The sequence below is a fragment of the Podarcis vaucheri genome (assembly GCF_965113315.1).
Source record: "Podarcis vaucheri genome assembly, chromosome: 13".
In the NCBI taxonomy this organism is placed as follows: Eukaryota; Metazoa; Chordata; class Lepidosauria; order Squamata; family Lacertidae; genus Podarcis; species Podarcis vaucheri.
The window spans coordinates 55424340-55445308 of NC_138751.1; the positions used below are offsets into that span (position 1 = coordinate 55424340).

At 43.8% G+C, this 20969-nt stretch overlaps 1 protein-coding gene and 1 long non-coding RNA gene across 4 annotated transcripts; one reads left to right on the forward strand and one right to left on the reverse strand.

Moving 5' to 3' along the window:
* The first annotated feature begins 5732 nt into the window (after positions 1 to 5732).
* FH (fumarate hydratase) lies at positions 5733 to 19719 on the forward strand. Of its 3 annotated transcripts, XM_082194970.1 has the most exons (11): positions 5733 to 5887; positions 10591 to 10725; positions 11820 to 11930; positions 12610 to 12786; positions 13360 to 13542; positions 13765 to 13930; positions 14594 to 14797; positions 16716 to 16843; positions 17585 to 17777; positions 18083 to 18153; positions 19684 to 19719. In XM_082194970.1, the coding sequence occupies exons 1-11, from the start codon at positions 5774 to 5776 to the stop codon at positions 19702 to 19704; spliced, it is 1503 nt and encodes a 500-aa protein (XP_082051096.1). In that variant the 5' UTR covers positions 5733 to 5773; the 3' UTR covers positions 19705 to 19719. The 3 variants fall into 3 exon arrangements, with proteins under 3 accessions (XP_082051096.1, XP_082051095.1, XP_082051097.1); XM_082194969.1 differs by lacking the exons at positions 18083 to 18153; positions 19684 to 19719 and adding an exon at positions 19149 to 19341 and having other exon boundaries at positions 5735 to 5887; positions 17585 to 17738; XM_082194971.1 differs by lacking the exons at positions 5733 to 5887; positions 18083 to 18153; positions 19684 to 19719 and adding exons at positions 10016 to 10151; positions 19149 to 19341 and having other exon boundaries at positions 17585 to 17738.
* Positions 14997 to 20881, reverse strand: LOC309516384. The gene is made up of 4 exons (XR_014212861.1): positions 20533 to 20881; positions 19678 to 19872; positions 18105 to 18151; positions 14997 to 15343 (listed from the first exon to the last, which is right to left on the reverse strand). It is a non-coding gene; the product is annotated as an uncharacterized lncRNA (long non-coding RNA).
* Positions 20882 to 20969: the final 88 nt, after the last annotated feature.

Here is a 20969-nt window from a genome sequence, read left to right on the forward strand (position 1 = left end):
TTTGTGTTTAAGCGATAAAGCTGGGAGTTCTGTGCCACCTCTGCCTTGTGGCGTCCATGTTATCCCCAGTACTCCTCAACATCTACATGAAACAGCTGGGGGAAGTCACTGAATATTTGGGATGTGTTGCCATCAATATGCTCATAGCACACACCTTTACCTTTCTTTCCCACCTACAACTCCCAGGGAATCTGGGACACTTGTGAAACACCTGAAGGACCAGGTATACATCTTGGAACTGCTCTTGAACTCACTGCTGTCTGGAGAGGCACAGGTAGGGCAATAGCCAGTAGTGCAGCTCAGGCCCCATCTGGAGTCGCAAGACCTGGCCCTGGTAGCTCATGCTCTCCTTTGCTTCAGATTGGACTGCTGCAATGCCCTTTATGTGAGGCAGCCTCTGAAAGCAGCCCAGAAACTAACTGGTGAATAATACAACTGTTGGGATGCTAATGGTCAAAGGCCTGGAAACGATGCCTTATGAGGAACGGCTAAGGGAGCTGGGCATGTTTAGCCTGGAGAAGAGGAGGTTAAGGGGTGATATGATAGCCATGTTCAAATATAGAAAAGGATGTCACATAGAGGAGGGAGAAAGGTTGTTTTCTGCTGCTCCAGAGAAGCAGACACGGAGCAATGGATCCAAACTACAAGAAAGAAGATTCCACCTAAACATTAGGAAGAACTTCCTGACAGTAAGAGCTGTTTGACAGTGGAATTTGCTGCCAAGGAGTGTGGTGGAGTCTCCTTCTTTGGAGGTCTTTAAGCAGAGGCTTGACAACCATATGTCAGGAGTGCTCTGATGGTGTTTCCTGCTTGGCAGGGGGTTGGATTCGGTGGCCTTTGTGGTCTCTTCCAATTCTATGATTCTATGAGGGCCAGAAGGTTTGAACACATTTCTGTTGTTGCATTGTATTTCTAGGCCCAACTCAATGCATTAGTATTAATCTGTAAGGCCCTAAACCAGGCTTCCTCAAGCTCGGTCCTCCAGATGTTTCTGGCCTACAACTCCCATGAACCCTAGCTAGGATGATGGTCAGGGATGATGGGAATTGTAGTCTCAAAACATCTGGAGGGCTAAGATTGAGGAAGCCTGCCCTAAACAGTTTGGGACTGGGTTACTTAAAGGACTGTTTGCTCCTTTATGACTCCCATCTCTTGCGGGTGTGCAATTAGCGCCAGTGCCTTTTGTCAAGAGTTTGGGTGTAATCATCGACGCCTCCCTTTCTAAGGAGTTGCAGGTTGCAGCTACAACAAAGGCAGCATTTTTCCATCTCTGCTGTGCTAAGCAGTTGGTCCCTTACCTCTCTCACCCTGATCTCGCCACTGTGATTCATGCAACGGTCACCTCCAGGCTTGATTATTGTAATTCACTCCTTGAAGCTGACCCAGAAACTCCAGCGGGTGCAGAATGCCGCGGCGAGACTCCATATGGGGTCTTCGCCGCGGGATCACATTCATTCAGTGTTATACCAGCTTCACTGGCTCCCAGTGGAATACAGGATCGGGTTTAAGGTCTAGTTTTAACGTTTTTTTTTTTTTTGCAAATGAATTTTTATTGTTTTCCTTACATATTCTTTTCCAACAAATTGTAATAGCACCATACATTTCCTTTGACTCTGCCAAGTCACAACCCCCCTCCCTCCCCACAACTGGTATATTTATCCTCTTTCCATCACACACATCATTCTCCAGTTAGTACTATTATACATTGGAGGTATTATGTCAATCCTGCTAGTGTCTTGACCTCTTTACAATTCTTCTTTAAGTATTCAATAAATTTACTCCAGTTATTTTGGTATCTTTGATCTCCCTGGTCCCGGATCCTCCCTGACAGTTTGGCAAGTTCTGCATATTCTGTCAACTTCGCCTGCCACTCCTGTATAGTTGGTATATCTTGTACTTTCCATCTTTGGGCCAGAAGGGTCCTCGCGGCAGCTGTAGCATACATGAACAAATTTTGATCTTCTATTTTAATTTCTGTTCCTATTAAGCCTAATAGACACGCCTCTGGTCTTTTGGGAAAAGTATATCTAAATGTTTTTTTGAGTTCATTATAAATTGCTTCCCAAAATTTTTTTACCTTATCGCAAGTCCACCACATATGGAAATAATCCCCATCTGCCTTTTTACATTTCCAACACTTTCTTTCTTTTTTCCTATACATTTTAGCTAATTTTACTGGCGTCAAATGCCATCTATACATCATTTTTAACAAGTTTTCCTTCAACGCCATGCATCCTGTGAATCTCGAACCCTCCTTCCATAATCTTTTCCACGCATCCAATTCAATGTTATGCCCAATATCAATTGCCCATTTTATCATTGATTCCTTTACTTCTTCATCTTTTGTATACCATTCTAGCAATAAGCTATACATTCTTGATAAAGTTTTATCTTTACAGTCTATTTTTAACGTTTAAAGCCCTATACGGCCTAGGACCCTCGCACCTACGGGACTGCCTCTCCTGGTATGCACCCACGGAGGACCTTATGGTCTGCAAATAACAACAGCTTGGAGATCCCGGGCCCCTGAGAGATTAGGCTGGCCCGGCCTAGTGGAACCCTCTGCCACAAGAGATCAGGGCCCTGTGGGATTTGACATCTTTCCGCAGGGCCTGTAAGACGGAGTTGTTCCGCCAGGCCTTTGGTCAGGGCTCAGCCTGACTCCCCTTCTCTTTTTTGTATAAGAAGTAGTATGAACGAGGCCTCCCAGCAGTCTCACAGGCCCATATAAGAACAGCGTAAACAGTTAAGCCTAATGAACATTTACTGTTCCCAACCCTAATCCTGCAGAAAGCCATCTAATTAGATTTTAATTTGATCCTGGCTTATTTTTAGGAGGTAATTTTTGTTTGATTTTATACCAGTGTTATATATTTGATGGAAGCCGCCCTGAGCCCAGTCTTGGCCAGAGAGGGCGGGATACTAATAAAATATTATTATTATTATTATTATTATTATTATTATTATTATTATTAATGTCATGTAAGATTGAGGTCCTACTTGATATGCTAGCTGGTAAGATGTGTTAGGTTCCAGTTGCTGAACACTCTTCCAGTTAACATTTGCTTGGCCCCTTCCATTCTGGCATTCAGTAAGTCCTTAAAATTATTTTTACCACTGCCCTTCCTTAAGATAGTTTTGGTAATCCAATTCAGTATCTCTCACGCACCTACTTGTCTGTATTTACTCTGTGCTTCATACCCTGCCTAGGGTTCTGTTTTATTTCTTTCTGGATATTGGTTTGAGAGCTTGGCTCTGAAAAGCAACCAGTGGAGCAAATAAGAATAAAATGGAAATAAAACCTGTGTGGGTCTCTGCCATAAGATAAAATATGGGAAGAGGCAGCAGACTCCCTTAAGAACAGGGCTGCAAATCTGTAGTCATTTGCCTGGACATAAACCCTGTTGAACTCAATTGTGATTTCCTGCTCAAACAGGCAAGCGATTGCACTGAAAAATAAGGACATGGTTGCTTATACAACAGCCTTTATTTTAATTTTATATTTCATAAAATTTATACACCACTTGATTGTAAAAAACAACAACCTCAAAGCAGTTTACAAAAAGATACATCAAGAAAAAACAATACATTAAAACATACAAAAAGTTAAAATTACTAAAACATTAAACTACACCTCAAGCATCTGGGTAGACTTGCCTAAAAATGGATGCTTTCAGCAGGTGCCAAAAAGTGTTCAGTGAAGCGTACAGTGCTGGATTTCAATAGCCAGGGAGTTCCAAAGTGCAGGTGCTGCAAATGCAGAACTGGTATTATGTGGCACCGGCAGCATAGAATCATAGAATCCTAGAGTTGGAAGAGACCACAAGGGCCATCGAGTCCAACCCCCTGCCAAGCAGGAAAGACCACCAGAGCACTCCTGACATATGGTTGTCAAGCCTCTGCTTAAAGACCTCCAAAGTAGGAGACTCCACCACACTCCTTGGCAGCAAATTCCACTGTCAAACAGCTCTTACTGTCAGGAAGTTCTTCCTAATGTTTAGGTGGAATCTTCTTTCTTGTAGTTTGGATCCATTGCTCCGTGTCCGCTTCTCTGGAGCAGCAGAAAACAACCTTTCTCCCTCCTCTATGTGACATCCTTTTATATATTTGAACATGGCTATCATATCACCCCTTAACCTCCTCTTCTCCAGGCTAAACATGCCCAGCTCCCTTAGCCGTTCCTCATAAGGCATCGTTTCCAGGCCTTTGACCATTTTGGTTGCCCTCCTCTGGACACGTTCCAGTTTGTCAGTGTCCTTCTTGAACTGTGGTGCCCAGAACTGGACACAGTACTCCAGGTGAGGTCTGACCAGAGCAGAATACAGTGGCACTATTACTTCCCTTGATCAAGATGCTATACTCCTATTGATGCAGCCCAGAATTGCATTGGCTTTTTTAGCTGCCGCGTCACATTGTTGGCTCATGTCAAGTTTGTGGTCAACCAAGACTCCTAGATCCTTTTCACATGTACTGCTCTCAAGCCAGGTGTCCCCCATCTTGTATTTGTGCCTCTCATTTTTTCGGCCCAAGTGCAATACTTTACATTTCTCCCTGTTAAAGTTCATCTTGTTTGTTTTGGCCCAGTTCTCTAATCTGTCAAGGTTAGTTCTGCCAGTCAAAGTGGGCACATGGGGTAAGGTAGTTGATTAACTTTAGGCATAGTGAAGTTAAAATGCCTTTTTACTATTTTCTGCCATGTTGGGATCTGAACCCAACTACAAGTTATTATTTATCTAATTTGTTCGTTGCTTTATTATTATTGTTTATTGAATTTATTATTTATTGAATTTCCGGAGGTCTCAGGGCGGCTTTGTCTTGCCTGGGGAACCCAAAGTGATTTAACAAGCAGTTAGTTGCGAAACAGCTTCTGCATCTAGTACTTTCCCTCCTTTAGTTACAGAAAAGCACTGGCAACAATAGTAATATAGGAAGCAAGAAAACCATAAACTGAAGGGGGGAAAACCTAAACTAAATAATGGCCCTTCCTTCACATTCAAATATAACGATACTCAGGGAGGACCACTGTTTTTGCAAAAGGTGGCAGGAATTGGTAAAGGTAAAGGACCCCTGGACTGTTATGTCCAGTCAAAGGCGACTATGGGGTTGTGACGCTCATCTCGTTTCAGGCTGAGGGAGACGGCATTTGTCCACAGACGGCTTTCTGGGTCATGTGACCAGCAGGACTATACCACTTCTGATGCAACGAAACACTGTGAGGGAAACTAGGGCACACAGAAATGCTGTTTACCTTCCTGCCACAGCAGTATATCTATTTATCTACTTGCGCTGGTGTGCTTTTGAACAGCTAGGCTGCCAGAAGCTGGGCAGAAGAAGGAGAGCTCACATCTGTCACACACATTCGAACCGCCAACCTTCTGCTTGGGAAGCCCAAGAGGCCACAGCATCACCCGCATCCCAAAGAAGTGTTCCCTGACCGGGAATCGAACCCGTGCCGCAGTGGTGAGAGCATCGAATCCTAAGCACTAGAGTCTAGACCACCAGGGAATTAGTGACAAGCTGGCAGCCAGGAGGGAGCTCCCGCGCCTGCTCATTGCAGCTGGCGCAGCCGCTGTTTCATTGGCTGTCCTCGTCGAGCCCGCCCCTTTTGCTTTTTTTTTTAAAGCCCTGCTCCGTTTCCTTGATTGGCTCGCGCAGGTAGCATGGGGGCGGGCGAAACCCTCCTTTCCTTTCCTTCCCTCCCATTGGTGGCGACTCTGCCCACTCCGTCCTCCTCCCCCTCCCGCCCGCGGCGCCTCCCTCCGCAGCCTCCGCCATGTACCGCTCGCTCCGCTCCCTCCAGCGCCTGAGTTGCGCCCGGGGCGCCGCCGTCCCCGCGCACCAGAGGGGCCCGCCGACCTGCAGCCGCCACGCGCAGCCACGGAGGATGGTGAGCGGCGCCCCCCCCCCGCTGCGCGCGCAATGGAGGGAGGGAGGGAGGGAGGCGCAAGGGCGTCAGAGGTGACCTTTGCCGGCCTCTTGCGGGACAGGCGCCTCCTGCGCGGCGGAGGATCGGGCCCCTTCCCGCCTCCCGCCTTGGTGGGCCTGACGCGGCCTCAGGGTTCTCTCCCTCTCTCCACATAGATAAATTTCAAGACTTCCATGGCTTATATTACGACCGCTTTCGCATTCCTGTCCCGACCTTTTTCTCCCTCCCAGGAGCTCCCGGGAGGGCGGGGGGGGCTCCCCGCCATTTACCCCCCCCCCAACAACCCTGTGAGGGAGGCCGGGCTGAGAGGAAGGCCGGGCGGGATTCCAGCCCGCGTCCCCCCCCCGCTGCTTCGTTCAAGTGGCGTCCTGGGCGAGGGCAACATTTGACGGCCCCTCCCTCAAATCTCCCTCATTTTCGCAATAATTCATTTTGGTGCAGCTGCTTTTTCCAACGGATCTGTTCAGTGTTGCTGTTTTGCGCCCCTGTGCGTGGGAACCGCCAGCAGCGTCCCCAATCCAGCGCTGCTCCCCTCCTTAGGATGCCAAGCACTCTGAAGTGGGAAGAGGGAGGCTTGCCTCCAAGTAAAGATGAATATGAAAGTACCTTGTTTTTAAGGGCCTGCGGTGGTGGCGGCTGTTAACCATCCAAGGTTCACAACATAAAAACCCAAAACTACATTACATGGGACAGTGGTACCTCGGGTCACAGACGCTTCAGGTTACAGACTCCGCTAACCCAGAAATAGTGCTTCAGGTTAAGAACTTTGCTTCAGGATGAGAACAGAAATCGTGCTCCAGCAGCAGTGGGAGGCCCCATTAGCTAAAGTGGTGTTAAGAAGATTTTCAGGTTAAGAACAGACCTCAAGAAGGAATTAAGTTCTTAACCCGAGGTACCACTGTATTTGTAACCTTTGTTTCTTAGGGAATGTGAGTGGGATTGGGCTGCGTGAGTGTGAGCTGCTTCAAGTCTCACTTCATCCCACTACTACAAGAATATTTCTGGTGTTTGCTGGACCAAAGCACCCATCACCCTCAACCTTTAGCCATGCTGGCGGTTGCAGGCAGGTCACCTGCTCCTGCACCTGCTGCTTTGGGGCTGCTGGTCCTTCCCCTGCTGTGAAGCTCTTCCAGGCACAAACTTCTGTTGTCCCTTGGCCCCAAGGCTGGTGGTTCACCCAAGTGAACTGTGACATTATTCTGGCCAGGAATGCAGTAGGGGTATGGGCTCCCTTAAAAAGCAGAGTATTCTGTACCCCCTTAAAAAGATACAGAAGCTCTGATTTTCCTCCCCTCCCTGTTTGTGGGGGTTTCTTCTGGTCACCTTCAGTGTTAATGGTAATGTTATAATTGCCTCTGAGCAACTTAATTTGAAGTAGGGTGAGCCCCGTAGTTGGTAGAACTAGGAAAAGTTCACTACTGTATATTAATAGTCTGGTACGCCATGTAAACTGAAATATTTTATTAAAAACCAATTTAGTAAAGTAAAGTTGTATTTATTTAATACTTATATTTTAAGATGAGAATACCATACATGGAATGAATTTTAAGGAAATGAAGCATAGAAAATTTAACATTCTGATTTTAAGCAGAGCAGTGCATTCATTTTTTTTATAATAATCTAAAAAAGTTAACTACAGCTTTGAAACTGCCCAGTTTGAATGGGGTTGTATCCATTCATTGTGTTAGGAATTAATTTTTGAAGTGATGTATTTCTGAAAATTGATTCCCCCCCCCCCCCGCCACACAAGGTTTCCTACACTACATCACTGGGGACTGATAAGGCTAGATTCGACCTCTTGGCCACTGTTGCTCCAGCCAACTGTCAAATGAAATAACTGTTTTCATCAGCATTTAATTCTTTTTGGCTATTTGTTTAGGCTGTGCATGCATACAGTTGTAGATGAGCACTTCCTGATAACTGTCCAGCAATAACATGTAACAATAACAGTAACAAATGCAGCAGTTGTTCCAGCGACTGAGTGACAGGTCACACTAGTTCTTGACATTTATTGAACATTATTTTCTGAGGGAGAGTTAGAAACTCATTACAGCATAACATTCTGATCTTCGAAGCTGAATAGGCTACTTAAGATGCTATTTTAAAAATCCCTTTACATTAACTTGGTTGTAGGAAATGGAGTCCTTTGAAAGTAATTCTCCAACCTCTGACACAATCACTCTGGAAAAGTCTGTGGCTTGTGTCTTTTCCCTTTTCTTGATGTCTCTCCTCCACCCCAACATTCCCATGACTTAGTAATAGTGTGACATTTTCCCAAGGTTTCTGAAATAACAATATTGCATTTAGAAATGTGCCTTAAAACTGTGTGACTTTATAGCAGTGTTGAAGATATATCACTAAATATATGCTATGACACATTTACTATGGCTTAATATATTGAACATATATGATGAGTATTCTGTCACTACTATCTGTTTCTTTAAAGCTAAGCTATATATCATAAATGAGCCAGAGATAACTCTTCCTTTGTTTGCAGTAAGAGGTCTGTTTCTCACTATCTGATACTAGTCCAGTATTGATTGATGTTTTTATTGTAGAGCAGTGAGAAAAATTATTATTTCCCAAAAAATAATGATTCAAAATCCTGCTAATTATTATTATTAAATTACAGTGGTACCTCGGGTTAAGTACTTAATTCGTTCCAGAGGTCCATTCTTAACGTGAAACTGTACTTAACCTGAAGCACCACTTTAGCTAATGGGGCCTTCTGCTGCTGCTGTGCTGCCGGAGCACAGTTTCTGTTTTCATCCTGAAGCAAAGTTCTTAACCTGAGGTACTATTTCTGGGTACTATTTCTGGGTTAGCGGAGTCTGTAACCTGAAGCGTACCACTGTATTTGAAAGTTAAACTTACAACAATTGCATTTTCCAATAAACCTTGCTAATCTCATGTAATTTGTGATGCAATCTTTTACGTCACAACAGTTAATATTTAAAAGGCAAAAGTACAAATATGGTTAAGTTGTTTGACCTCTGAACTGTATCTTGGCAAAAAGGCACAATGGAGAAACATGTCTGTTTGGTATTGTTATCGGAGTTTGAGAACAGCAAATTGTAAGAACTTCATAGTAAAATCTGTGGCTGAGAGGTAAAACAATTCTACGAACCTATATGCATGATCAATTGTCCCTGTGAAAGTGTGTACTACTTGGGATAACCTGATCAGAATGGTCCATCCCAAAGACTGGTGGATCCAGCTGAATTTTGGACATCTCTATGGAATTTCTCTTCTTGTCATGCTTTCGACTTGTTCAGCCTGAGAAATGTGGACAGGATTTCTGGGTATGTGTTGTTGATCACATGCTTTGCTTGAGCTTTCCTATCCTGCCTAACTAAAATGACTAGAGTGGAGCAGGATGTCTAGACAGCGGAAATGATGCAAACCTTATTAAGTAACAGATCCCTGGGAAGAGAGATTGAGTTGTAGCTCTGTGTAGGGAATAGTGCTCTCCTAACAGCTCTCTGTTCATGTTTTATTTGTGGTCTTTCATTTGTACAGTTGTAAGTTTTCAGAACATATTTTGTATAGCCAGCCATCCAGCTATATCTGTATCTTACTGTATTTGATTCCTTTGCTATGGTTTGTGGCTGACGCAAATAAATATTTTATCTATCTCTCTGCACACTTAACAAAGTATATTTCCCAGGAATCAGAATTATTTGGGGGAAAGCCATGAAGGTTTAAAGTGATATGATACTGCTTTAAATATATAGAGCAGATGTGGCCTGCATATCATTAAATTAAAAAATATATATTTCTGAAGACTGAAAGAAAAATGTGCCCCACTTTCAAGGCTGTCTCCTGTACATAAGATTCTGTTACTGCTCAATTATTGTTCAAGCAGAATCACATTACTAGACGTATTTTTTGGCAGAAATAAAATGTTCTAACGGTGAACTCTTCCATTACCTGGCTAGGATCCATAGAATTGTTTATGCGAGGCCCTTGCTCTTCTGTCCTAGGATAATTGCTGACTCCCCACCCCCTTTGAACCCATGATATAATCACCAACTACTTCTGAACCTCCCATCAGTTTCAAAATCAGATTCCCATGCAGCTGGGGAGGGTGCTTTTGGACTTTACATCTAAATACTTCCCTATTGGGCTCAGGGAACTAGTTTGATCACAGTACTCCGGCTCCTAGCAGCAGAAGTTTTCTTTTTGGTTCTGCTTCTGCCCATTGATCCACAGAATTTGAACCATGGTGTGTATTACGGCCCTGGTGCCTTTTCTAAGATACTTTTAAAAACAGTAACTTTCTGGCATTCTGTGCTAACATTTAAGTGCTTTGTGTGTGTATACAGTGGTGCCTCGCAAGACGAAATTAATCCGTTCCGTGAGTCTCTTCGTCTTGCGGTTTTTTCGTCTTGCGAAGCACGGCTATTAGCGGCTTAGCGGCTATTAACGGCTTAGTGGCTTTAAGAAAAAGGAAACAAACTCGCAAGAACTCGCAAGACGTTTTGTCTTGCGAAGCAAGCCCATAGGGAAATTTGTCTTGCGGAACGACTCAAAAAACGGAAAACTCTTTTGTCTTGCGCGTTTTTCATCTTGCGAGGCATTCGTTCTTGCGAGGTACCACTGTATATTATTTACTAGGAGAGCAGTCTCTTCATTTTAACTCTTGATTTTTTTTCCTTCCTCAGGCCAGTCAGGACTCATTTAGAATAGAATATGATACCTTTGGTGAACTCAAAGTTCCAAATGACAAGTATTACGGTGCACAGACTGTGAGATCCACAATGAATTTTAAGATTGGTGGAGCAACAGAACGGATGCCAGTGAGTAATTCAAAGTTGAATTTATTCTCTACAACAGGCGTGGGAGAGTCTCTGGCATGGGTCCTAACTTGGCTGGTGAGGCCATTTCCCCCTAACAATTCTCTCCTGCCCCACACCTAACATTATATGTGACATCAGGAGTGGGGCAGGTAGAAATGCCGCTGTCAAGGTAGAATTAGGTGCCTTAAAGTGCTTCCAATTGTTGCTTGGCAAAGGAGACTTGCTGTCAGTGCCGACCAGCCGATTGGCCCTTTCAGGAAGCTGGTTGCTACTGGCTACACTATGAAGTTCACCACTGAGAACTTCATAGCATGCCTGATCCCTGTGGGCTTCCTGTAAGAAGAGAAGAAGAGATTGGTTTTGATGTCCCGCTTTATCACTACCCTAAGGAGTCTCAAAGCAGCTAACAATCTCCTTTCCCTTCCTCCCCCACAACAAACACTCTGTGAGGTGAGGCTGAGAGACTTCAGAGAAGTGTGACTAACCCAAGGTCACCCAGCAGCTGCATGTGGAGGAGCAGGGATGCGAACCCGGTTCACCAGATTACAAGTCTACCGCTCTTAAACACTGCACCACACTGGCTCTCCACACTGTAAGCACTCGGTGCTCTCAGGAAGCTCTCTCGGATCTGCACTTGCATCGCTACTGTAAGCACAAGGGGAAGCACCTGACATGATTATGGTATCAAGATGATTGACAGGTGGTATACCCTGGCCAGCTGTCATAATCATCTGTGAGCTGTCAATCCTGTTTCTTGCCAGTGCTCTAAAAGCAAGCTTGCTGTCTCGTGCAGATATAATATCACTTAGAACTGAAAGAGGTTGATTTTTGACAAAAATCTTCTATTTTGAAAGTTGAGACTGATTGGGGAATGTGTTGCCCTAGTATGTTTTCTTACTGGTTAATATTGTTTTTTTGATTCACATATAACTGCAACAATTTTTGGTCCTATCAATAGAGTACAATGTGGGAAGTGATAAGAATGCCTAGCTGTATCAATTAGGCTTGTTTAGAAGGAAGTAATGCAATTAAAATGGCTTCCTCTATTTTATATGCATGTACAATATCACCATTCTTATTTTTTAAAATCTTAGGTCCAAGTAATAAGAGCTTTTGGTATCCTAAAGCGAGCAGCTGCTGAAGTAAATCAGGATTATGGCCTGGAGCCAAAGATTGCCAATGCCATTGTGAAGGCAGCAGATGAGGTAATATTTTAATATAAAAGCTCTGCATAATTGAACCAGGATTGATGTACTGAATTCTTTGCATATATTTTCTTGTCTTTTCAAAATGATAATGCCTTCATCAGCCTGAGATGCAAATAATGTTCCCATGGTCCTTTTGCATTGGTCAGAATGTTTGGTGCTGCCCAATGTCAGTTGCATGATACTTGTCACAGACACTGTGCAAAGTGGCAAAGAGTGAGGCAGGCTCTTTGAAACAGCCTCGTAACTAGTTAAAAAACTCGTCGGGCTCTTTCCAGTATCATTGTTTCATGTAAACCTTCCTTGTGGTAGTGTTTAAATATTTTTTTGACTAGTACTTTGCTTATGCTAAAATTAGTCTGAAACAGTTAAGACAGCAGAAAACCCTATCTAGATTGGATCATTCTTCTCATCCTGCTTTATTTAAGATATTTTGCAGAGGTATGTGATGATATAAGGTTTGCATGACTCCTTTGAGGAAGAAGCATGTAGTGGGGTGTAAACACACCTCATCGCAGAAACTGAATGTTTTAAGTGTACAATATGGATTTTAAACCTAGAGCTTTAAAAGTTATTTAGTGTCTGTTCAATGTTATCTCATTTAGTAGTTCAGTAGTGTTTCATATAAATTGATGGCACTGTAAAACAATGTGTAACAATGATAAATGTGTTTTTGTAGGTATCTGAAGGTAAATTGAACGATCATTTTCCTCTAGTGGTGTGGCAAACTGGATCTGGAACACAGACGAACATGAATGTTAATGAAGTCATCAGTAATAGAGCCATTGAGATACTGGGAGGTAAACTGGGGAGCAAGGAGCCAGTGCATCCGAACGACCATGTTAATAAAAGCCAGGTCACTATGTGCTCCTTCCAAATATTCTTGCTGTGTATTTACATTACATATTATCTACTAAAAGGTCAAAATAATTATTTATCAAATGGGTTTTGTTTGATGAGGTGCAAGGTGTTTCAAAGGGGGAAAATATCACTTCAGTTGTTGGCATGCTGCCTACGACCAAAACATTCTTGAACAAAAATAAACTATGAAATGTGGCATCTGATCTTTAAAACTTATCAGATGATTGTTTGCTTGGGATGCTGGGATGCTTTGTGTTGCTGCATATAAACAGTAATAAGGGAATCACTAATTGATTGCTACATCCGAATGTCACATACTGTGTGTACATAAAATCATCCCCTTTTTACCTATATGGAATTTCTTTCCATTAACTGACCTATACTGTGTCAAGCTTGGGACTCTTACGATTTGTGTTCCTGATTTTGTTACTGGTTGTGGCATCATAAATAGGAGGAAGTGTCCTTTTTACATGCTTTCGAGTGTTTTCCTACATTGAGCAGTCTAGGAACAGATAAATAGTAAAAGAGATGTTCAGATAACAAGCATCTTGTGTTTGCATCTTCTCAGAGCTCAAATGACACATTTCCAACAGCAATGCATATTGCTGCTGCACAAGAAGTTCATGAAGTGCTGTTGCCGGGGCTGCAGAAGCTTCAGGATGCCCTTGATGCCAAGTCAAAAGAATTTTCCAAAATTATTAAAATTGGGCGTACTCATACACAGGATGCAGTTCCTCTTACCCTTGGGCAGGTAAAAAAACATTTTGACAGTTTAATATTGTATGAAAGTTCTATTTTTCTCTTGGAAGGAGTGGGGGGACTCATTGCAAACATTAACTTTGTTTCCAGTCAAAAGGCATATCTTTAACATAAATGAGCCACTTATCACCAGTCAAATTCTCGCATGGAATGATAATAATCTGGATAATAATATGATCTTGTTTGGCTATCCCTCTTTTTTTCTCCTTTGAAGGAATTCAGTGCTTATGTGCAACAAGTCAAATATGGAATCACTAGGATCAAATCAGCCATGCCAAGGGTCTATGAGCTGGCAGCTGGTGGCACTGCTGTTGGCACAGGACTGAATACAAGAATTGGTTTTGCTGAGAAGGTGGCTGCTAAGGTGGCTGCACTTACAAGTAAGAGAGGACATGAAGGAAACTTCTGATAGCCTCTTAGAGAACTGAAGTATAATTGTCAGAGGAAATAACAAAGCAAAAGAAATGGGACAGTAACTGCCTTTTTTAGAAAGAAAAAGCAGTGCTATATTCTGTAGGCCCTTCTCTCCATGTTTCATCTACCTAAGCTTCATTGTACATTGGAGTTCTGCTGTACCAAAGGCAGCTGATGACTGGATTTATCAGCCTGCCATTTCCTGCATCAACAAGGTTATGAACAGATAAAGCTTGAACTATATTCTTCAAATGGACCATCCAAAGATTTTAAACTGCTGGGGGAGGGCATAGGAACATTGGGATCTGAAGCACTGGAGGGTAATGGTTTAATTGTAGCAATACCTTCTTAACACCCCGGTTTCCAGCATTAGATTTAATGTAGGTAATTAGATATTTTGTATTTAATAAATTGTTTTCTTTTGCCCATTAATTATTAGCCTGGGAGCCCTTGGAGATAAGAGTACCTAACTTTGTTTATAGATATCTGCCCAGAGCTGATTATAAAGTGAACGGTCGATATAAAACGTTTTTGTTTTTTAAGAGTACTTGAGCTATCAGTATGTGCATCAAATGCAAGAGTCGATGGATGGGATGCTCATGTATATATATATATCATTATTTCATTAGACTTGCCCTTTATTACTGCTCCAAACAAATTTGAAGCCCTTGCTGCTCATGATGCTCTGGTTGAACTGAGTGGAGCAATGAATACCGTGGCTTGCAGCCTGATGAAGATAGCTAATGACATCCGTTTCCTGGGTTCTGGACCTCGATCTGGTTTGGGGGAGCTAATCTTGCCTGAAAATGAACCTGGAAGCAGTATTATGCCAGGTACAATGTGGTTTTTGTTAATTTTGTGTTAATAAGTAATGAGCTAGCATCTTTGACCATACATTTTAATGTACAACTTTACATATTTTTCAGTTTTTGCCTTCAAATATATATGTAAGCAGTACTGTTTTTTGCTGCCAATGTATGTGTCAGGGATGATATGTGGGTGGTAGCCGAGATAACAACCTGGGACTCCAGCCAGCTTTTACAAGATTTATTAAGTCCAAAAACTATGTACTGTCCAGAGCTCTTAAAAGCATGTCTTCATCAGTCGCTATCAGATGCCGGAAGTGGCTCTTGTCTTTTCCGTTTCCAGCATAGAAACTTCCTGAACCCCCCACTTTTCCTCCTCTCCCTACATAAAAATCCAAGCTTTGGAGGCTGTTCCTTTCTCTCTGTTTCCGTGTTTCCTGACAGCTCCTCCTCCTCTTCTCTCTCGGAGGAAGTGCAGCTGCTCATTAAAGGAGGCGGCTCCCTGTACATTCCAATCTCTTCCCCCTTCTCAGCCAACAGATCCCTGACAGTATGGAAACAGGGTGGAGCAGTCTGTATTGACACAAAAAATTATATACAGTGGTGCCTCGCAAGACAAAATTAATTCGTTCCGCAAGTTTTTTCTTCTTGCGAGTTTTTCGTCTTGCGAAGCACGGTTTCCCATAGGAATGCATTGAAAATCAATTAATGCGTTCCTAGGGAAACCGCCTTCAGACCAGGTCCGGGGACAGTCTGTCCCCCGACCTCTTCTGAAGGCTGGGGGGGGGGGACAAGGGCTTTTCTTCCCACCCCCAGCCTTCAGAAGGCTGTTCTGAAGGCTGGCGGTGGGAAGAAAAGCCCTTCTTCCCACCTCCCACCCCGCAAGCTCCGGGGACAGGAGGGCTTTGCTGCCGACCACCAGCATTTTAAAAGCCCCTGCTGTCCCGGGGCGATTTTAAAATGCTGGCGGGCGGGAGCGAAGCCTCCGCTGTCCCGGGGAGATTTTAAAATGCTGGGGGTCGGGAGCGAAGTCCGTCCCGGGACTGCAGGCAGGTCTACGCCGCCATCCCGAGCGGGGCGCTAAGAAGCGGTGGGGAGAAGCGATCTCCCCGCAGCCCCTTGCTTCAAAAGAGGTCCGGGGACAGCGGGAAGCGCTTCCCGCTGCCCCCGGACCTCTTTTGAAGCAAGAGGCGGTGGGGAGAAGCGATCTCCCCGCCGCTCCTTGCTTCAAAAGAGAAGACCCGCTGTCCCCGGGGCAAGCTTCGTTTTGCGAAGCAAGCCCATAGGGAAATTCGTCTTGCGAGGCAACTTGAAAACGAAAAAACCTTTCGTTTTGCGAGTTTTTCGTCTCGCGAGGCGTTCGTCTTGCGGGGTACCATTGTAGAACTTTTGCTCTTGAATATCAAGATCATTTGGAAAAACTGTGGCAACAGATTATTCATGAGTAGTAGATGATATTATTGTGTCTTCAATAATTCTGGCAGATGTTCCAACATTTAGAACCATATCAGGTTTGTATTTTTGCACAATTTATTCTAGTTGCAGACTGCTAACATAACTTGCATGTTGCATAAATTGCTTGTATTTTTAGTGAATTCAAGTGAGGACTGATTTACATTTGGCAGGCACACAGTATTTTATCTTACGGTAATTGTTTTTCTCGCATTATTGCTGTAATTAGATCTGCCTTTGAAACCATGCCATTTGGAGCTATTTGCTTTCAGTAGAATCTTCAGTGTTCTATCATCTACATAAATGTGCCCCAGGTTCTGTATGATCACATCCAGGGTTGGGGTTTTTTTGGTACTATTTCTTTTAAATAATACTTTAGTAGCTCATTTGTAAGAGTTCTCTTTAAGAGAATAAATTAATGGTTTTTTAAGAGTTGGAGAGATACTAATTTGAGGTCTTTTTCTTCTCTTCTCTCCCTCCCTGCTTTTTACAGGAAAAGTGAATCCTACTCAGTGTGAGGCTATAACCATGGTGGCAGCTCAGGTGATGGGGAATCATGTTGCTGTTACAGTAGGAGGCAGCTGTGGCCACTTTGAGCTGAACGTCTTTAAACCCATGATTGTACGTTTGAAGTTCTAATTACATGACGTAGATGTCATATTTTAGTGCATGGTTAGAGGGGCTTCGTAATTGTAATGAGTAGATAATTGAGTTTTGCTGGAGTCGCATCTTATGCACGAGCTCATTTTAATTTTGGGCCCTAGCATTGCATTACAGGAGTGGCTAGCCTGAAAGCCTTACCTTACCTTTTAAAAGGAATGTTTGGTTACTATGCAGGCTATAGATGTGGAAAGGGGGTCTTTCTTGTTGAACAAGTCTTAGATCCTGTGAATTCAAGGCCTCCCCTGCCACATCCCCAGAACTTCCCATGTTGGAACCTAATGCCTGCTACTGCCAGAGGAAATTGGCACATGCCCACTAAGCTTTCAACAGGCGGGGGGGGGGGATTTCTGTGGTAATGGCTATGCTATGGGAGGGACACTTCCATGCAATCCTAACCCCTTCCAGCTCTGTGGATCTGGGAGCTAGGGTTGTTCCAAAAAACTTACGGACGTAAAAATTTTAAACTTGGTTATTATTTTGTCAAGCTGCAATTCTGGAGTCCTTGTCAAAAAAACCCACAAACCAGTTGCTTTCACTATAGGCTTCTTAAATTATCAGCTACTGAGATTCCATATCCAGTTGTGTTAAAAGGGTTAAATATTGACGTCTTGACTTTTATTGAACAGAAAGTGAAAATGTTGTATAGCAGCTAGTCTTTTAAACCAGTGATTTTTAATTGTATTTTAATATTTCATTTAGATTAAAAATGTGCTACACTCTGCACGACTCTTAGGAGATGCCTCTGTTTCTTTCACTGACAACTGCGTGATTGGAATACAAGCCAACACAGAGAGGATCAACAAACTAATGAGTGAGTCGCTCATGCTGGTGACTGCCCTTAATCCCCACATAGGTAAGTGTCTAACACATGCCAGTCTTGACTCATGTAAAGGTAAAGGTAAAGGTACCCCTGCCCGAACGGGCCAGTCTTGACAGACTCTGGGGTTTGTGCGCCCATCTCACATCTATTGGCCGGGGGCCAGCGCTGTCCGAAGACACTTCCGGGTCACGTGGCCAGCGTGACAACGCTGCTCTGGCGAGCCAGAGCCGCACACGGAACGCCGTTTACCTTCCCGCTGGTAAGCGGTACCTATTTATCTACTTGCCCCCGGGGGTGCTTTCGAACTGCTAGGTGGGCAGGCGCTGGGACCGAGCAGCGGGAGCGCACCCCGCCGCGGGGATTCGACTCATGTGAAGTCCTTGAAATGAATCTAGTTACCTGCTTGAGCAGATTTCCAGAGACCTGGAATGCTGGCCTTGGTACGTCTGTAAGGGAAGGGGGGTAGGTTAGGGTCCAGTGGGAAATGTAAAGACTACACATAGAAATGTCATAAAAGGGGGAAGAGCATTAATTATGCCAAGCTTCCCAGAGCTTTAGTTAACACAACTATTTCACTATTTGAATTCTAATCTAACACCGATACTGATTGCAAAACAGGAGAGGAACATAACAGCGTGCTGGCCTGGAACATGAGAAGCTGCCATATATCTAGTCAGACCTTCAGTCCATCTAGTTCAGTAATGGGCTCACCTGACTGGCAGTGGCTGACTGAACCTGCATGAAGCTGATGCTCCACTGCTGAGCTATGACAGCTGTTCTTGCTTAGAAGTAGCTGCAACATTAATATACAGTACTTTGTAATTGGTGTGATGTTGACTGTTCAGAGACAATCTTCTTTGGAGTGGAGGCCCAAATGAATGTATTGATAGATAAAGGGCTGTCACTGAAATAGCAACGCTGTCTCAGGCTCTCTCCTCTTCCACTAGGGATTCAGTGTGCAGTGTAGATGTCATTACGCTACAGGTTTCATTGTCTGCATTTTCATGAGCAGCATCCACATGCTCCCAAGGACACATAGCACAGTGGTACCTCTGGATACGAACGCTTCTGGTTGTGCACGCGTCAGGTTATGAGCTGCACTAACCCGGAAGTAGTTGCTCCCGGATGCAAACTTTGCCCTGGGAAGCAAGTGGAAATTGCATGCTGGAGGCGCACGTGCAGCGGGAGGCACTCTTTCGCTAATGGCGCCTCATGTTAAGAACAGTTTCAGGATAAGAACGGACCTCCAGAACAAATTAAGCTCGTAACCAGAGGTACCACTGTAGTAGCAGTTACTGCTAAGTTTAGAAAGCAGGTGATATCATCGTTTGGTTTCTCATTGACCTAAAAATTATCTCAGATGACTTTTCCTTTTACATTATGTGTGTAAAAGCTGTTCATTAAACATAATAAATGGAACTGACTGACTGACTTTTACATTAGGCTATGACAAGGCGGCAAAGATTGCCAAAACGGCACATAAAGAAGGGTCGACACTAAAAGAAACTGCTATCAAGCTCGGATTTCTAACATCAGAACAATTTGATCAGTGGGTAAAGCCAGAAGATATGTTGGGTCCTAAGTAACTGTGACAAATGTAGTACAAACAGAAAATAAATAAATTGTATAAAATAAACCATTTTATCATCTGTTTCTGTTATGAAACCAGCAGTTGCATTTTGTCTCTTAAGTGGTGGGGCCTTCTATGGTAGGTATATAACTTTGTATGTACTTCAAATGTCCTGATGAAAATGTGTCTTGTTTACAGACAGCAGTGTTTTTAAAACGGTCCCTCAGATTATTGCGAAGTTGAATTTATAGGGCTGTTTGTATTCATAAAATCAGTAACATGCTAAAGTCAACATGTCTTTACTAAAAATATACACATCCATAAACACCAGCACACAGCGGCAGTTAAGCGCAGTGGAGGTTAAAACAGACACTCCTTAAAAAGCTGAATGATGTCCCCTACCCTTAGACAGGCACCAACATTGTATAGCTTTGCTTTATCCTGAAACAAGTGTTGGTGCCTGATGAACCCATAAAGGGAGGGCATTCCACAAATGGGGCACCACCACAGAGAAGGCTCTTATCATTGTTGTAAATGAACTTCATCTGCATAGAACTCAGACGAGCTGCCTCCTTCTCAAAGTTTGTTGCTGAACTTCTACAATCAAGAGAGAGAACTATGTTTAACAATGTAAAGGTGCACTAGAAACCTGAATTGTATTTCATGTTTGCTGCAAGACAGTGATGAGCCAACCTGTGCTTTTGTCACTCATCTGCAGGACATTTACTCCACCACTGTGGGGGAGAGTGATCTCTTGGAAGATGGTGGTAGGAAATACAATTTTGGAGAAGAACAGCACAATACAAAGCAGGTGCCAAGGGCCGCTCTGAATATATGCAAAGCTCCACTGCAGCATTGTGACAGCATACAAACTGCTTGATTCTGTTCCATTTTCTGGCAGCCATTTTGTGACTGGCGCCCACAGCTTTTTCAAATCCTGTAACACACCCACTGTTGAAAAAGACTGGTTTACTCCCTGTGACAAAGAGGCATATTAAACATTATTTGTGGAGAGAGTGGTTAGGAAAAGCCTCAAAATACTACAAGCAAAGCTCGTCCAAAGAGGCTGAGAGAGAGGGTTCGGGACAGACACAAACTAGTCTGCTTGAGAGCCAGGGTGCCACAGTGCTTAAAGTGTCCAGCTCTGGCCTAGGGGAGACCAGGGTTCGAATCCCGCCGCCCCCCCACTCGGCCATCGTGAAGTTCACTGGTTTTGCCCTTGGGCCACGGCCGCTTCCTTTTCTCAGCCTAACCTACCTCACAGGGTTGTTGTGGAGGATTAAATGAGAAGGAAGGGGGGGCAGAGAGAACCTTGAGCTCCTTGAAGAAAAATAGGCCGGATATCTTAATGCAATAAATAATAATAATATTATCAACAACATTCCTCGATCATTGCCAAGCAGTCTCTCCTCCTCTCCATGGGTCGGATTCCCATAACAGGACTTATTCGTGTCCCACTCACGGCATTTCAACAAGGCACAACCCCGTCATTCTAGGGCTGTACAAGCAAACGGCAACAATAAATACACAGTAAACAAATAAGGCATATATAGTGTAAGCAGAGCACCCGCCCTCCGAGCCCCTTCCCCCGAGGGCAGGGCGGGCGCGTCGCTTCGTCTGCGCGAGGCTCCTTCCTTCCGCCTTTCCTCAAGGCGTCGCTTTCGATGACGTAAGCATCACGTGGCATCCCTGTC

Excerpts from the sequence above, each read along its gene's own strand:
- FH (XM_082194969.1), top strand. The coding sequence starts at position 5,774 with ATGTACCGCTCGCTCCGCTCCCTCCAGCGCCTGAGTTGCGCCCGGGGC. Across the intron at positions 12,787-13,359 it reads ACCATGTTAATAAAAGCCAG|AGCTCAAATGACACATTTCC; the intron begins GTCACTATGTGC and ends GCATCTTCTCAG. Across the intron at positions 13,543-13,764 it reads TTCCTCTTACCCTTGGGCAG|GAATTCAGTGCTTATGTGCA; the intron begins GTAAAAAAACAT and ends TCTCCTTTGAAG.